General features: G+C 35.6%; 1 protein-coding gene across 9 annotated transcripts; it reads left to right on the top strand.

Moving 5' to 3' along the window:
- Nucleotides 1-3,238: 3,238 nt before the first annotated feature.
- LOC110098423 lies at nt 3,239-8,200 on the top strand. 9 transcript variants are annotated; one of them, XM_028698199.1, is made up of 6 exons: nt 3,246-3,955; nt 5,058-5,106; nt 5,167-5,264; nt 5,437-5,581; nt 6,960-6,963; nt 8,071-8,200. In XM_028698199.1, the coding sequence occupies exons 1-6, from the start codon at nt 3,822-3,824 to the stop codon at nt 8,103-8,105; spliced, it is 465 nt and encodes a 154-aa protein (XP_028554032.1). In that variant the 5' UTR covers nt 3,246-3,821; the 3' UTR covers nt 8,106-8,200. The 9 variants fall into 9 exon arrangements, 6 of the variants coding, with proteins under 6 accessions (XP_028554032.1, XP_028554022.1, XP_028554035.1 ...); XM_028698202.1 differs by having other exon boundaries at nt 3,248-3,955; nt 5,185-5,264; XM_028698189.1 differs by having other exon boundaries at nt 3,247-3,955; nt 5,058-5,264.
- The last annotated feature ends 7,375 nt before the right edge of the window (nt 8,201-15,575 follow it).

A 15,575-nucleotide genomic window follows, 5' to 3' on the forward strand; every position in this document is an offset into this window, starting at 1 on the left:
GAATCTCCAGTTGTAAAGTGTATGCTTGTTGGAGGATTCCTCTCTGTCGGTTTAACTTTTTTGGTCTTCCTTCTCTCCTAGTGATCCTTCAATCTTGCATTTGATACGCCCTTTGTCCGGCATTTCTTAGGATCTTTAATAGTTTCATTACCTGCTCCAGAAATTGATATGTTCTTTCTGTCAATTTTGATTGAATGCACTTTTGCAGTAAATGCACTTATGCCATCTATCACACACATTTCAGCCGCTTCATTACTTTGAGCTTCTGTGCTAATTTTATATGCAAATCGACAGATATAATTTTTGAATATCAAGTTGCTGGACCCCTCAATAGGTTGGCAAGCATTGATATCGAGAGATGAGATCTTCCCTCCATAATATAAATCTTTTCGAGCACTGGCTGACCATCTTAGAAGTAAATATTTAGCGGGAATATTAACAATATCTAACCATCTCATAACTCTCATGCAATGCGAACATAATATACCCATCATTTCAAATTTTGCACAGCTGCATTGAATGGTATCTTCTAAGGAATTAAAAGTGACAATCCAATTGTGTGAATCAGTGGAGTTACCTATATTCTTTATGGAAAATTTTGAAAAATCCAACATTTAGGGTGCTAAGGTCACTACAGTCAATCTTATTTTCACAATCTTCATTAAAAAGGTTAGCAAAATATCTCATCCATCTTTGTTGAATATCATCTTCTAAGAAAAGTATTTTTTGATCTTCATCTTTAAAATCCGATGAGTAATTTTCAATGTTTAGTCCACCAAGTCCATGTAAGAACTCTTCAAAAAATGAATACAATTTTTTTGAATACTCTCTCCTCTCTCCTCTCATTAACAATAAAAAAATAAGTATTTGACTTTGTTGTTGATGTTAAAGCACCATACTTTTGAATGAGCCTTATTGTACAAATGTCATTGGCACAATCGATGCCGTGTATTAGATAATGCAATCTCTATTGCCCTTTCCATGGCTTGGTCCTGATCAGTAAAAATAATAATGGGATGTTTGTTATCCATAATTCTTAGAAATGTTCTAAATAGCCAGGTAAAAGAATCAATAGTCTCCTTAGATAGAAATGCAACTCCTAATAGAACATTTTACTAGTGATTATTCACTCTAACAATTAGGGCACAAGCTAAGTTATATTTATTTAAACGATAACTTGTATCGAAAATAATCACGTCCCCAAAACAGTCATAATCAATCATATCAAGACCATCAACCCAGAAGAAATTCAACAAACAATCGTCTTCATCAGTTTGCACATCCCAGGCAAACATGTTGTCATCAATTGTTCGTTCTTTAAATAACTTGATCAATGAATTAATATCTCCAGTCTCAATCTTGGCTCTTCTTTCTTTTTGGATGTAGTTGTATGCATCCCGCTTGGTGAACCACAGATTATCAACACCTCCAACTTCATCAGATAGGTATATAAATGCATTAACAGTTCTTATCTTTGCTTGTGACATTGATTTTAGAACAGATGCATTCTCATAACTAATGCTCCTAGATGACCTGAGCAAATGTTGATCATCCGACTTAGCCAGTTCGTGATTGTGACTCTCTATGGCTTTATTCACCCCTCAAATCCCATCTTGACTCACCGAAAATCTAACCATGGCTGGACATCCTATTTTTGTACATGATTTTTGATATTTAACCATTGTACCTATCTCAGACTCCTTGAATCCTGCTTTAGAACACACAAAATTCTTTGATTTGATTTTTCTTGTATTTGGCCAGAAATGGTGATGATCTTTCCGAAAACTAAATTCAGTTGAATGCGCGTAATCACAATATTTTTCATATGCTTCCTTTTCAGAGTTGTAAACACCATGTGAAAAAAGATTCACACATCCAGTTTAGCATTATATCTACATATCAATACCGATCTTATACCGAGCAGGTTGAATGATCGGTACTAGGAAGTAATAAGTTTTATTAGCTCGGTACAAATGTGCTCTGAGTTTAAAACGAGCTATAAAAATTAGTACCGAGCTTATATCGAGCTAATTGAATTATCGGTTCCATGTAATGATCAGTACTAGGTTATACCGAGCGAAACCTATCAACTGTACTAATTGGTACAACTTCAACCAACGTTTGATTTGCTCGAAACTTGTGTGCAAATAGTTCATACCGAGCAACATTGTCTAGTACCGATCAGTATCGAGGTATCTCAAACCCTGTACCAAGTAAATCTAATGGATTTTTATGATTCTGCTAGGTACAAGATTTTACATATTCTTCATCTACGTTGATGTCCAGTTCTATTCGTAATGAAACAATAAAAAAAAATCAAATATTATAGATAAGGAATTACTTGTATTAAATCAGAAAACTCTTGATCAAAATTTAACGTCAGAGTTTCCTCAAAATCTTCGAAGTATTCGAAATGAGTAGCTACATTCGTACCTTCCATCTTCTCAAACATTTCACGATTTCTTTAGCTGCGGTATATGAACCCTAAATACTGTATAACATCTTAGGTTTAATACTGAAAATGTTATTATACCTGTGGTAAAAGTCGTGTATTTTTTTAGTTTTCATGCCCAATTCATATACAATGCGACGGGTCGACCCAAAAAATTGAAAAAAATGTACTAAAGTGTATGGGTTGCTGTCGGGTCATTACGGGTCATAGGACTGCTACGTGGCGCGTAATTAAGCAATACCAAATGTAGCGCTACGTCAGGTAACCTAAGGCAATAAAAATTCCTCTCACCCCCGCATCTCTCTCCCTCTTCCTGAGTCTCTTTCCAATTCGGCTTTCTCTTAGTGTTAGAAATGCGTTGAAAATTTTGGCATTTTTAAAGAATACGCCAGTTTGTTTTCGGAAAACGTCAAATAATTTAGCATACTCTTAATTAATTATGAAAATGACAATTTATTTGACAATTTTTTAATTTTAAATTATTTAATAACTAAGCTATTTATGCTTAATTACATATTAAATATGCTTCTTTTTAAAATTCGTCGTTCTTAAAATTTGTTCAATCATATTTTTTCTCATTTCTACGCTCTGGCTCATGCTCCGGCTCCCGCAGCTCTCACGTCCAATGCTTCCGGCCAAAATCCCTACGTCTTGCGAGTTGTGTCTCGGACCACGTCTTCTGAACTCCTTTCTTCCTACACTGACGTCTACATCCCGCGAGCTGTCTTCCAGCTAGGTAAATGACAACAAAACTCGTCTTTACTTGAATTACAATCCAATTGTTCAGATCAGGTTTCAATGATGTAAAAATCACGATACCCTAATACAACTCCACAATATTTGGTCATAATTACAAAAATCATCTTTCTCCTGAGATGTGCATACCCTAGTTTAACCTCACGTATATCCTAAACAATGAAAAGCATGTGAAGTGTCTGGTTCCCAAGCTCCAGGAAAGAGCCGTAGCTCCTCCGCCTACTCTTCTCTCATGTGACTCGAAGCCCGTCGATTTCCCTGTTCGGCCGGGCCTAGGGAAGCCAGCTGGCTAGTGTTCCTTCTCCCGTGCCCTTCCAGGAATCCAATCTGCTTTACCCACCACAGTGGCAGCCACGCCTCACTGCAAATCAAAATTTTTAGTTGTGGCAAGTATGCGCTCTGCTAGGCTTTTCCTTCCCTAGCCTTCCGTCTCCATGTCGTGGTTCCTGCTGGATCTAATTCTCATTTTGGCATCAGGGAAGTTTTCTTACTTCCTTTTGTTGACGTGTTCTCTTTTTCATTGTAGTTTTTTTTTTTTTTTGCTCCATGGCTGCTCCGCGATTGTTAGATCCTAATTTTTTTAACGGGAAAATGTTTACTCGATCTTTTAAAGATGCTTTACATGGATTATCTTCTTCGTCTTCTAATTTTTCTGATCTTAAAATTACTTCTCTCCGTGGTTTACCGGCCTTGTGGATTTCAGAGGAGGAAGTTCTGGCACTTGTTGCCCCCCTTGAGTTCGCTTTGGTAGGTAAATTTTCATCTCGTCGCCTTTCGGTTTGATGTTACCAGGAAATTCTTTTTTAATCTCAAACTTATTGGCCAATTTTTTGTGACTGTTCTTAATCTTAAACATGTTTTGATTAAGCTTGAAAATGACCTTGATTACTGTAGGGTTTTTGCTCATAGATCCTACTTTGTGAACAGTTGTTTCATGAAAATTTTCAAATGATCCCCTTTGTTTGATATTGAAGTTGAATCTCCCATTATTCTTATTTGGGTGTCATTTCCCAACCTTAGACCTCATTTGTTTTCTACTCGTATCCTGCATGGTCTCGCTTCTATCTTCGGCAAGCCTCTTAAGATTGATAATGCTATGTCTACTATTACCCGCCCCTCTGTTATGCGATTCCTTATCGAGTTAGACATTACCAAACATTATCCTGATAAAGTTTGGGGATGCCCTGAGGGCTTGGGTTACATTCAATCGGTTATCTTTGATGAATTTCCTCCTTATTGTCCTCATTGTAAATCACTAGGTCACTCAAAATTGAAGTGTGACATACTACATCCTCATTCTATTCCTAATGCTAAGGTGGTTAATGTTGTTTTGGGGGTGAGCTTGGTAATGTTTCGTCTGACAATCCTGGTGGCATTGGCCCTGAGGCTTTGGTTGATTCGTCCATACCTGTGTCGTTGGACCCTGTTCTTGCGGATGATGTTAATTGGCCATATTTCCATGGATGTTGTTGTTATCGATTCATCTCTGGTTTTGGGGGAGGATGTCCCTGGTGTTGATTTGGACTTGGATCAGGATCTTGGTCCTACTAATGCTTTTGTGGGTAATGATTGTGATCTTGTGAACATGATGGATGTTAATGTCCATGGTTCAGATAATTTAGATATGGTTAAGGCAAATTTAGATGGAAAGGAGGTTATTGTGGCTTAGACTATTGATCATAACCTTTGCCAGATTAATCTGGAAGCTATTCCTTTCGTTTCTCCTGTTGCAACTGTTGTTCATAATACTGGTGATGCTCAGTTTTTTTTATTTGCATGCTCATTTAGACCCTGGTGACCGTAGCTGTGTGGTCACTAATGATTTGAATAATCCTACTCTCTTTTGTAGGCTTTCTGAGGGTGATGATCCCTTAGGCTTTGACATGCCTCTTGTTGAGGTGCTTATCTCCGTTATTTCTAAGGATGGTATATTAACTAACCTTGCTTGTAAATCGAAGGATAATATGGTTTTGCAGGGTGACTGGTTAAATGATGATAATTTCTCATATGGTGGTGAGGGATTCATTGAGGATGCTTTGACGTCTCAGGATAACTGGTATTTTAGTTTTACTCAAATTGCAGGCGTTGAGAATTTTAATAGTAAACACAGAGCTCGTAAACACAAAAAGAAATGATTTCTATTTTTTTTGTTTTGGCTCTCTTTCCTCTGTAGTTCTGCTTTGTGGGGCTGATGTTGATTTTTTGGTTTTGGATTGTTGTGATGCAAGGTTGTGGGATTTCTGTGGCTTTGATGGGGTTGGTTTTCAACACGCCTCACTGGATGGCCATGGCTTATTGGCAACCATGGTGGCTATGTTATTGGCTCGCTCTCTTTTACTTTCCTCCTTAGGACGGGCCAAGCGTGGCAACCAGGTGGCGATCCTGAGCTATTTTTTATTTCCTTTCCACTTTGCTTTTTGTTTTTTATTGTGGTGTCTTAACTTTGTAATTTTTGGATTTCTTTGGCTCTAGGCTTTGGCTATATGTCTCCTTTGATTATGGAATAAAATTTTTCGTTTAAAAAAAAAAAAAACAATGAAAAGCCAGAAGACATCCCAAATAAAATAAGAGCAGGTAATAGAGAAAACCCAAACAATATCACGAAATAGCACTCACCTTCCTTCGGAGGCACGAGCACTAACTTCCACCGAGAGGCGACCTCTACCTTCCTACTAGATGCGCCAAAAAGGGGACGAACACGACATAACGACTGCGAGAGTGATAGGCCGATTCAAACATATAATTTAAAGATTTTGATGTTATATAAGTAAATGTGAAGATTTAGTTGTTAGATTTATAAATAAAATTTCCATCTTAGCTTGTTGGTTAGGGACTTTGGATTTCAACCAAGAGATCTTAGGTTCGATCTTGCATATACAGTGTGTGTACGTTTGAGATTTAATTCGTTCAATATATATATATATATAATGCTTTAAAAAGACAATCTTGATTAAAACTCCAAATCCTATGCTAATAATATTTTACACATTTACTGAACTACTCAGTATCAATTGTGTGTTCTTATTTGCTCACCAAGTTTTTTTTTTTTATTAAAGTTTTGAATATTAAGGATTTTGTGATAATCTGAAATCATAATTTCTCATTCCTTTCATATAGTAACTTCTTGCTATTTACTCAATTATGTATAATTGAGTAGCTTGCTTTCGAGTCGAGTCGGGTGGAGCTCGAAGCTTATAAACTTGGCTCACGAGCTCGTTAACGAGTCGAGTTCAAGCCAGCTTGGCTCCCTTACACCCCTACCTTTGACTAACCTCCACTAAAAAAAACAATCTCTAGGATTGAGCTTTAACTTCCTAATTCAAGAAAACTGAGAACTCAGACCACTAAAATGAGTTTCAAAGGCCATAACAATGATAATCTTTCCCATTTGCCACTGAATTAATTCTGATTTATCACAATCTATTCCAGATCCACCTTGATCCCCAGAATTCTCTGCATCAACTTAGCACCAAAAACCTTTTGCATATTTGAAACCTTCCACTGCTGTTCCTCATCAAGAAAATCAGCCATTTCAAGCCTGTAGTTATCAATCGGAGTTGGCCATCTAGCCAAAGGAAGGTTCTGAATCCAAACATCATTTAATGTATTTATTTGAACTCCATTAACAACCCTCCACCTAACAATAGGTCTAAGAGCTTTGGCACCATCAATATATAATAATTTTAAAATGCTATATTTTTGTTCCAATGATTTTTATGCTAATACAAATATGTCTATATAAAGGAAAGAGAATAAAATAATAATGGAAATGCAATAAAATAGAATATCCTCAATAATAAGGATATATTACATGAATAAATATGATAAATTTTTTACTATAAATATTATGGCAATGAATAATTTTAATTATTCCCTATTTGGTCAAGTATTAAAAAATAAAGTTTATTGTAACGCTAATGTTTATGACGTTTATGATTGATAAACTGTGATAAATTTTAATTTTTGTACTAAAACTCTATTTTAAGAAGCAATAAAAAAGTCGTCTCAAACGAAGCCTTTGTCAGCTTGTTAAAATGCCTCCTTTATCAGAGTTATTTTATTGGAGTATCAAATCAAGGCATTAAATAAATGACCTACACCGACCCGAGCTATGCTATCGTCATGATTAGGCTTGCAAACGAACCGAGTCGAGCTAAGCTTTGGCCAGTAAGGCTCATTTGTGAAAAACGAGCTCAAATTATTTAACTCTAGGCAGTGTTGGACTAAAGGGCCTACAATTTTTTTTTTACACCACAGAGGAGAGAGAAAGGTAGGCGGGAGTTAAAAAAATGTGAAATATATAGAGAGAGGGTGGGGTTGGCAATGTGGCGGGGAGAGTAATAAATATATATATTATATATATTATATATATATATATATATATTATATATATATAATATATATATATATATATATTAATATATATTATATATTATATATATAAATATGTGTGTGTGTTGTATTTGATGTGCCTGCACATTCTTAGGTTGAAGCTGTTTATGAATCAGTTCCTGTGGTTGCTCAAAGGATTCAATTAGCTTTTTGTGTGTATACACCAGTTATATGATTATATTAGCATTGAGGAAGTAATCGTAGGACAAATTTTCTCAAGATAGTCTTTCCTTACAATTACACAGTTTGCAATTTCTCTACTTCATTTTATACCAACTTTTCAGGGAATATGGTGAGCTATCTGTTGGGTGTGGTATGTTGGAGAGGCTCTAAATATTTTTGAGGATCTTGAACTATGGACAATCTAATATATTGTTACCTGTATTAAATATCTTAATCCTATTTTATATGTAGGTTTTACATTTTGTTAAAGTAGGAGCTATAAATATACAATTTTACTCTTGCAAGATCTGGACAAAAAGGCAGCAGCTGTAGACTTTATTAATGCACGGCTCCGCGAAACTCCACAGACCCAAATATGGTGAGCCAACTCAAAGAAAGCCTAATTTTGCTTTTTTTTTTTTATTTTTTCTTTTAGATCTTACATTTTATGATTTTTTATTGGATGAACTATTCCGATAAACTTGAATTTACAACTCAAATATTTTTTAATTAGCCCAGGTGCAAAATCACAAAGCTCATCCCATTATATCACATGAATTTCTAGTACTGTGAGCTGTTACCAATCACACAGCGCCACAGAGAGTGATACTTTGGATTTCCACCAGCTAAAAAGTAAATTTTTAGTGTTTAAAAACTCCAAATGATCGAACAGGAAAAACTATGGTATGGAGAGTCAATAGATGCAATGCCCAAACCCCCATTGTGCTTAGTGCAACATGTGTCTTTCCAAGAAACCAATGATAAGTTTCTATCGTTAATGTTTCCAAAAAAATTGAATCTAGAACACATGCGATTAATCAGGTTGCAACAACTTTTTAGGAATGATTGATCCACGTATCCAGTAAGCAAGAGTGTTGCTAATAGTGAATTTAATGAATTGAATACGACCATCCAAAGATAAAGTTTTGGCTTCCATCAATTTAAGGGGGGTAGAAACTTTTTGCAGTAAAGGTTGGAAGTCAGAAACTTTTAATTTTTGTAGAATATTGGCAGCCCCAAATATTTCATAGGGGTGTGAGATGTTTTGTATGTTGAGAATGTCACAGATATAGCAGCATTAAGTGTGTTTTTAGAAAAGCAAGATGGAGCTTTTTAGGGGATTGACATGAAGACCAGTTCTACAGGAAAGTTCCAAAGGATGGAATTGAGTGTTAGCACTTTGAGTTGAAGCATACAAAAACTAATAGGTCGTCATCAACATAAGATGAAGAGATGTGACATTCCCTAGCCATAATTCCTTCAAAAAGGGAATTGGAAGTAGTCAATCTAAGCTGGAAGACAAACCATCCATGACAATACTAAGAGATAGGGGGAGAGCGGGCATCCTTGCCGAATACTAGAGTAGAATTGATACCTTCCAATGCCCCATTGATACAAATGGAATAATGAACATCTATAGTGTAGACTTTGATCCAATCAATAAACATTTCAGGGAAACCTTTGGCTTCAAGTCTTTTAAAAAGAAAGTCTCTAGAGATAATGTATTAATTATTGATTAACTTAATTAATATAATTTAAAATATTAATAATTAAGTAAATGAATTAAATAATTTTTAGTATAATTAGTGTATAAATTAATTTAGCATATTTAACTTAATTGAATCTTAATAAATAAATATTAATATAATTAGTTTAGTTCATATATTCTTAAAATATATATTATTAAATATATAATTGATAGTGCAAATAATAATTAATTAGTATTAGAATTTTTAAGTGACTAATGAGATAATATAATAATATAATTTATAATTAAAACTAACTAAATAATACTTAAATATTTAATAAATTATTATTAAGTAACTAGTGCTTTCAAAATAACTAGTATGATTAAATATAATTTCAAATAGAATAATTATTAATATAATTATTATAAATAATAATTAAATAATTTTTCTTAAAATATTTAATTGATAAATGAGATAATTAATAATATAATAAATTTAAAAATAATTAAATAATACTTTAAATTAATTAAATTATTAGGTATTCTTAAATAATTAGTTATTAAAAATTAACTAATTATTTATATACTTATTAATATAAGTATATATCAAATACTTATTAGATTAACACATAAGTAATTTAATAAATAATATTATAATTAGCAATTAATAATTTAATAATTATGCTTGATACATCATAAAAAATTATCTTGATTAGGCACGAATCTCAAGGCAAAATCAGGTTAGAAGCTTCAAAAATTAAATATGGGACCATCTAAACTTTGATTTCAGCAAACTTCCAATTTAACTGAGCGTCTCGGAAACATGAACCCAACTACACCAAATTCAAGTCAATCCGAACCTAAAATAGTTCAAATCAAAGACCCGAAACACATTTATAATGTTCAATTCATATTTGGATTACCAAACATTTTCCAAATATGGCATGCTTATAATCGAATTGCGCGACTAGACAAGACGAATCCAACGAGCCTAAGTCATCAAATTTTGATATCTTTGGAGTCTTCAAGTGCCTGATAAATGATCCACGATCAAGGGATTCAACATTGGTTTCCATTCAAACCACTCCCAATTTCCCCCGATCTTCCTCCTATTTACTAGTCATGACATCCTCATAAAACTATAAATAGCCCCTCATTTCTTCAAGAGGGACCCAAGCAAGAAAGAGGAGAAGAGGAGAAGAGGAGAAGAGATGAAGAGAGGATAAGAAGAAAGAGAAGTAGAGAAGGATGGAAGAGAAGGAAGAAGCTCCTTCTCGACCACCACCAGAGTTCCTCTTGACTTTCAAGTGGCACTGGAGTTCCGGGTTCTGCCCGACTTTCAAGTGCACCCGGAGTTCCACCCGACTTTCAAGTGAGCGGGAGTTTCGTTCGACCACCAAGTGACGCTAAAGTTCCTCCCGACTTTCAAGTGACGCCGGAGTTCCGCCCGACTTCCAAGTGACGCCGGAGTTCAGGTGCCCTCCAAGTGACGCTAGAGTTCCTCCCGCCTCCAAGTAATAAATTGCATTTTTCTGGACTCATTTCAGCCCCTAGTGGTCATGAGGTCAAAATGACCAAAATACCCCTTTGGGGTATGAATAGTCGTTTTGAATTCAAACGAGCTCGCAAATTGAATACAACCGCCTCCAACAAGTTTCAAATATCAAACCCAACCTGTCGAACCCATTCTCAGGCCCTGGGTCAACCTGGTTGACCAAGTCAACTGAGTTGACCTAAGAGGCCCTTTAGGGGTCCAAAAGGTGTTTTTAACCCAAATGACCTCTTTGAGCCTGAAACCACTTCTATTGGTCGCTAAATGTCATTTTAAATTGATTGGGCCCATTTCTAGACCTGGGTCAACCTAGTTGACCAGTCAACCTAGGTTGACCAAATAGGCTTTTTTAAGGTCAAAATCGGCATTTTGACCAAATTGACCTTTTCAAACCATAGAACCACATCCAATAAACTCAAAATGTTATTTTAAATTTGTTGAACCCATTTCTAGACCCCGAACCTAGTGGTTGACCAAGTCAAACATTTTGGCTTTATGGCCCATTAGGGCCCATTAAGCCTCTTAACCCAAATGACCTGCACAAACTTTGGAATGACCCTCACCACCACCCATGACATTCTCTAGTCCACATCATTCACCTCATTGACTGGTTGATTGGTCAACATAGTCACACAACCTCTTAAGGGCTTTAGGGAACTTAAATATTTAAGCAAATCAAACTACCTCAATCCATTGAACTTGGCTCAATCACCAGCAAATCAAACATTTCTTCATGGCACATCAGCACCATTGACCCATTGATTGGTCAAATGGTCAATGCATGGTCAAATGAACCTTAACTTGCCCAATTAATCCCTTAAGCTAATTCACTTGAGCCTAATTAATCCGCTGTTAAGACCTCTTCTAGAAGCTCCTTAGAGCATTTTGTAACCCTTAGATCTAATCACTGGTCTTGATCAAGCCATGTGTTCAAAGGGGCAAAAAGGAGATTTAAAAACCTCATGCCAACCTCTTGTCTTTGATCCCTTGATCCCATCAACTCCATGGACACTTGGCAACCATCAAAGAGCTCATACAGTCAATCCTAACCATCCAAATGCACTAAGATGGCTTGCATAGGGAAATATCTTAAGACATGCAAAGGCCCTTGAAGCCTCTCTTCATCAAATCCCTCCCTCATCCAAGAGTATCCCAGCCATCAAAACCTTCAAAGAACATTTTCCAAGCCTTTCCCTACTTTTCCCAAGCCTTCCCCACGAAAATCTAGCCTTCAAAGCTTATTTGGTGAATAGAGAGGAATCTAGAGAGAGAATCAGGTTATTCACAATAAACTTCCAATCCAGATAGATCCAGCTCCTGAGGTCTTCTACAAGTTGAAGAGGATCTTAGCAGCTTTCCAACAAGCCCAAGAAGTCAAAAATCCGACGGTTGGATTGTAAGTTATGCCCATTTTAAGTTTAATTTTAAAATTGAAACTGTAGAAAATCTAAAAGGCATGGAGCCTCCAAACTCTAGGCATTGTTAGATTATGTTTCCATCTAGCTACAGTTCAAATTTCATCCAATTTCGTTGAGTATTTTGAAAGTTATGGGCATTTGAAGGTTTTTTAGCTCTGGGCGCGATCGGACGGCCCAGAAGCGGCCACGTCGCCCTTCCTGAACGCGCCATCTCCCTTGGATTCGAACCCGCGCCGTTTCAAGCGGGGTGATGACGTGGCGCAATCTGGGCGTCTATCTAACCCGCGGTCGATCGGGACGGCTGATCTAGCCGTCTGAGTGGTTAAGTGCGGACCCTGCCCTGCCACGTGGCGCGCTGCCATTGGGCGCCGCCGATCCGGCGCCAATCGGCGGTCAATTTGACAAAAAGGGTCAAAAATAATTCAAAAAAATGCCCAGATCTTCCAAAATTCATAGAAAATAGAATTTTTCACCAAATTGGACGTTCTGAATTGATTTGGAAAGGTAATTACATCTAGTATTTAATAAATTAAAATCAAGTTGATTTGGTTTCTGAATTGTGAGATATTTTCATTTGTTTGAATTATGTTTTTTGCAAATTTCTCACAATCCAGTGATCAATTGGAGCCCAAATTTTGGTGGATGATTATTGGGTATCCTAGTCGTGTTTAATAATTTGTTTAGGGTTATATACCTAATGGATTTCTGTGATGTGAATTTGCAAGGTAAAGGGTCCATTTTGGACCCTAAAGTTTGAAAATTCATAACTCTTTAGGTTCTTATTTTCTTGCTGTGAAATTGCTGTGGTGTGAATACATTTGCATAAGGGTTAGACATACCAAATTTCAAGCCCATTTGAACAGTAGAAAAACCTAGGGAAAATATTTAAGAAAATGTCTATTTAACTTAGAAAAATCCTAGGAAATTCTACACACACCCAATAGGGGTGAAACTTGAACATAGTAAACCTAGTGACATGTGACACCTTAGGTTTAAATTTCATCCAATTTGGAGTTCATTAGGTCAGATAATTAAATAAGTCAAACTTAACCCTTTAATTGAGCTTTAAAATTTCCAGAAATTCCAATAAATCAAATTTAAATCTAAAAAATACAAACAAGACCTCTAACTGACTAGAATCATGTTCTTAATCAATGAAAATTAAAATCTTCTTGATCAGACATCAAATCAAATCTTAATTTAATTTTAATTGAAAACCAATATTTAATTAAAATAAATAATTAAAAATTCCAAAAAATTTCCAAACACTTGAGAATCACTTCTTAGGTTATCTCTGACCTTTGGAGTTTATTTCAAGGAGTTTGGAATTTATTTGGAGCAAAATCAAGAAAACCCTTCTAATTAAACAATTTTATAAATTCAATAAATACATCAAACTTTGAAAAATCATAACTAACTCTAGAAAACTACAAATTGACCAAACTCACTTGCATTCAACTCAAAATCAAGTCTAGTATTTATCAAAAATTTCAAACCTTCAAAAATCAGTCAAAGTCAAAAAGTCAACAAATTGGTCAAACCTAGGTCAAATCAACTCAAATCTTCGAACCTTCATAACTAATTGTAGAAAATTCCAATTTCAGCGTACTTACAGTCTAACTGATTGTATTAAGGTCTAGTATTTTAATAAAATATTAACTTTCTAGAAAACACTCATAATTGAAAAATTAATTTTTGACCCCTTGATTAAGTGATTAGAATAATCCAGAAAATTCCCAAAATTCAAAAATCACTCTAAAACTCCAAAAATGTTTATTCAACCTTAAAATTAGCAATCAAACAACCGTAAAATCAATCTTAAATCATTAATATTTGAACTCAAATTTAAATCTTTCCCTGAGCCTTTCAACCAACTAGAACTTCGAACAACTTTAACAATTTACCCTCCTTAGGACATATCAAAACCACACGGCCTATATCACACACTTTAGATGGTTTGATAGGACAACCAACTCTAGTTTTAGGATAGGCCGGTGTTTAATTTTCTGTTGTGTGCCGGGTTTTCGAGCTTTCACTGCATGTTGGTTGTTAGCTTAGAATTGATTGAATGTCTGTTTATTTATTTACTGCACTCTGTTGAGCATTTAAATTTCAAATATATCAACTGCTTGAGATTGAATATCAACTGCTTGAGATTGAATATTAACTGCTTGGGATTATTTATATAACTGCTGATTATTAGGATAACCCTGCAGGATCGAGTCTAGACTTTTCAATTTTGCTTAATGTAATTTGATATTATTTGAGTTGTATTTAAAGTGATTTTGAGTTGAGATGTTTAAATCCAACTTGAATTCCAAAGAGGAGAAGACATCCCTAAAGGGGAGAGTTTTCGTCCATTTGGAAGATCAAATTTGGATGCTCTTCAAATATCCAAAGAGGAAAGATAACACCCCATTCAAGGGGGAGTTTCTTTTCATTTGGATATCCAGAACCGACGAATCAAGATGTTCGTGAGAAGACGAAGAAATGGACGACGAGAAGAATCCCAAATCTCAAAGTCACTTGAGTCCTATGTTTAGAACCCGGGTTGTTGGCAGTGGTGCCCGGCCACTTTATTTTCTGTAGACCCTGGTTTGTAATAAGCAAGGCAACTTTGCCTATGGACTTTCAATTTGAATATTAATTTAATTAATTTGATTGATGTTTGATGTGATTGCGTATAGAATTACCTGCTTTTCGTAGTTTTTTTTGGCGTTTGTGTGCCGCTTTTGTTTTTTACCTGGACTTGTGAGACTCGTGAGGATGTGAAAATCTTTTATACTCCTAACTTTAAAGTTTAAGATTTTAGCGAGTCTGAACAACATAGAAAGATAACGAATTTAGGAAATTAGTCGGGGATCGACCCTGGGGTTGCATGCATATTTCTGCACTCCTTCTATCCTTGTTTTAGACCCTTCCCCGCCTGCGGGTAGAGTCCGGATAGTCTGACCTATGAGGACGAGGTGCCGGGCCTAGGGAAGTCCAGTCTTCTAAAAAATTATTTTCTAAGCCTGTTTTTTAACTTTCAAGCATATTTGATTTGGAGTTGTTAACTAGCATGCATTGCATTAGAAACAGATTTAAAAGAGTCAAAATTTTAATTGCATTAGTCCTTAGCATTTTGCACCCAGCATAAGTCAAAGGGGCCAATTAGGAAAATCTCTAGATGTCGGCCCCAACTCTCCAAAACTTTAAATAAAACGTCCCTACCACTCTTTTATAAAAGACTGAATTCATTTATTTTAAATCGATTAGGTGGTTAGCTGGCTCCCCAATCCAGGCCGGGGTAAGTCCAGATTTGCACTACATTAGCTAGGTTCGGGTCACTTTTTAGTACCCAATTTAGACTTAGGTTCTGAGGCTAGCTCGGGC

This window comes from Dendrobium catenatum, unplaced genomic scaffold, assembly GCF_001605985.2.
Source record: "Dendrobium catenatum unplaced genomic scaffold, ASM160598v2 fragScaff_scaffold_123, whole genome shotgun sequence".
Taxonomy (NCBI): Eukaryota; Viridiplantae; Streptophyta; class Magnoliopsida; order Asparagales; family Orchidaceae; genus Dendrobium; species Dendrobium catenatum.

Excerpts from the sequence above, each read along its gene's own strand:
- LOC110098423 (XM_028698185.1), top strand. The coding sequence starts at position 4,852 with ATGGAAAGGAGGTTATTGTGGCTTAGACTATTGATCATAACCTTTGCC. Across the intron at positions 5,265-5,436 it reads TTGACGTCTCAGGATAACTG|GTTGTGGGATTTCTGTGGCT; the intron begins GTATTTTAGTTT and ends TTGTGATGCAAG.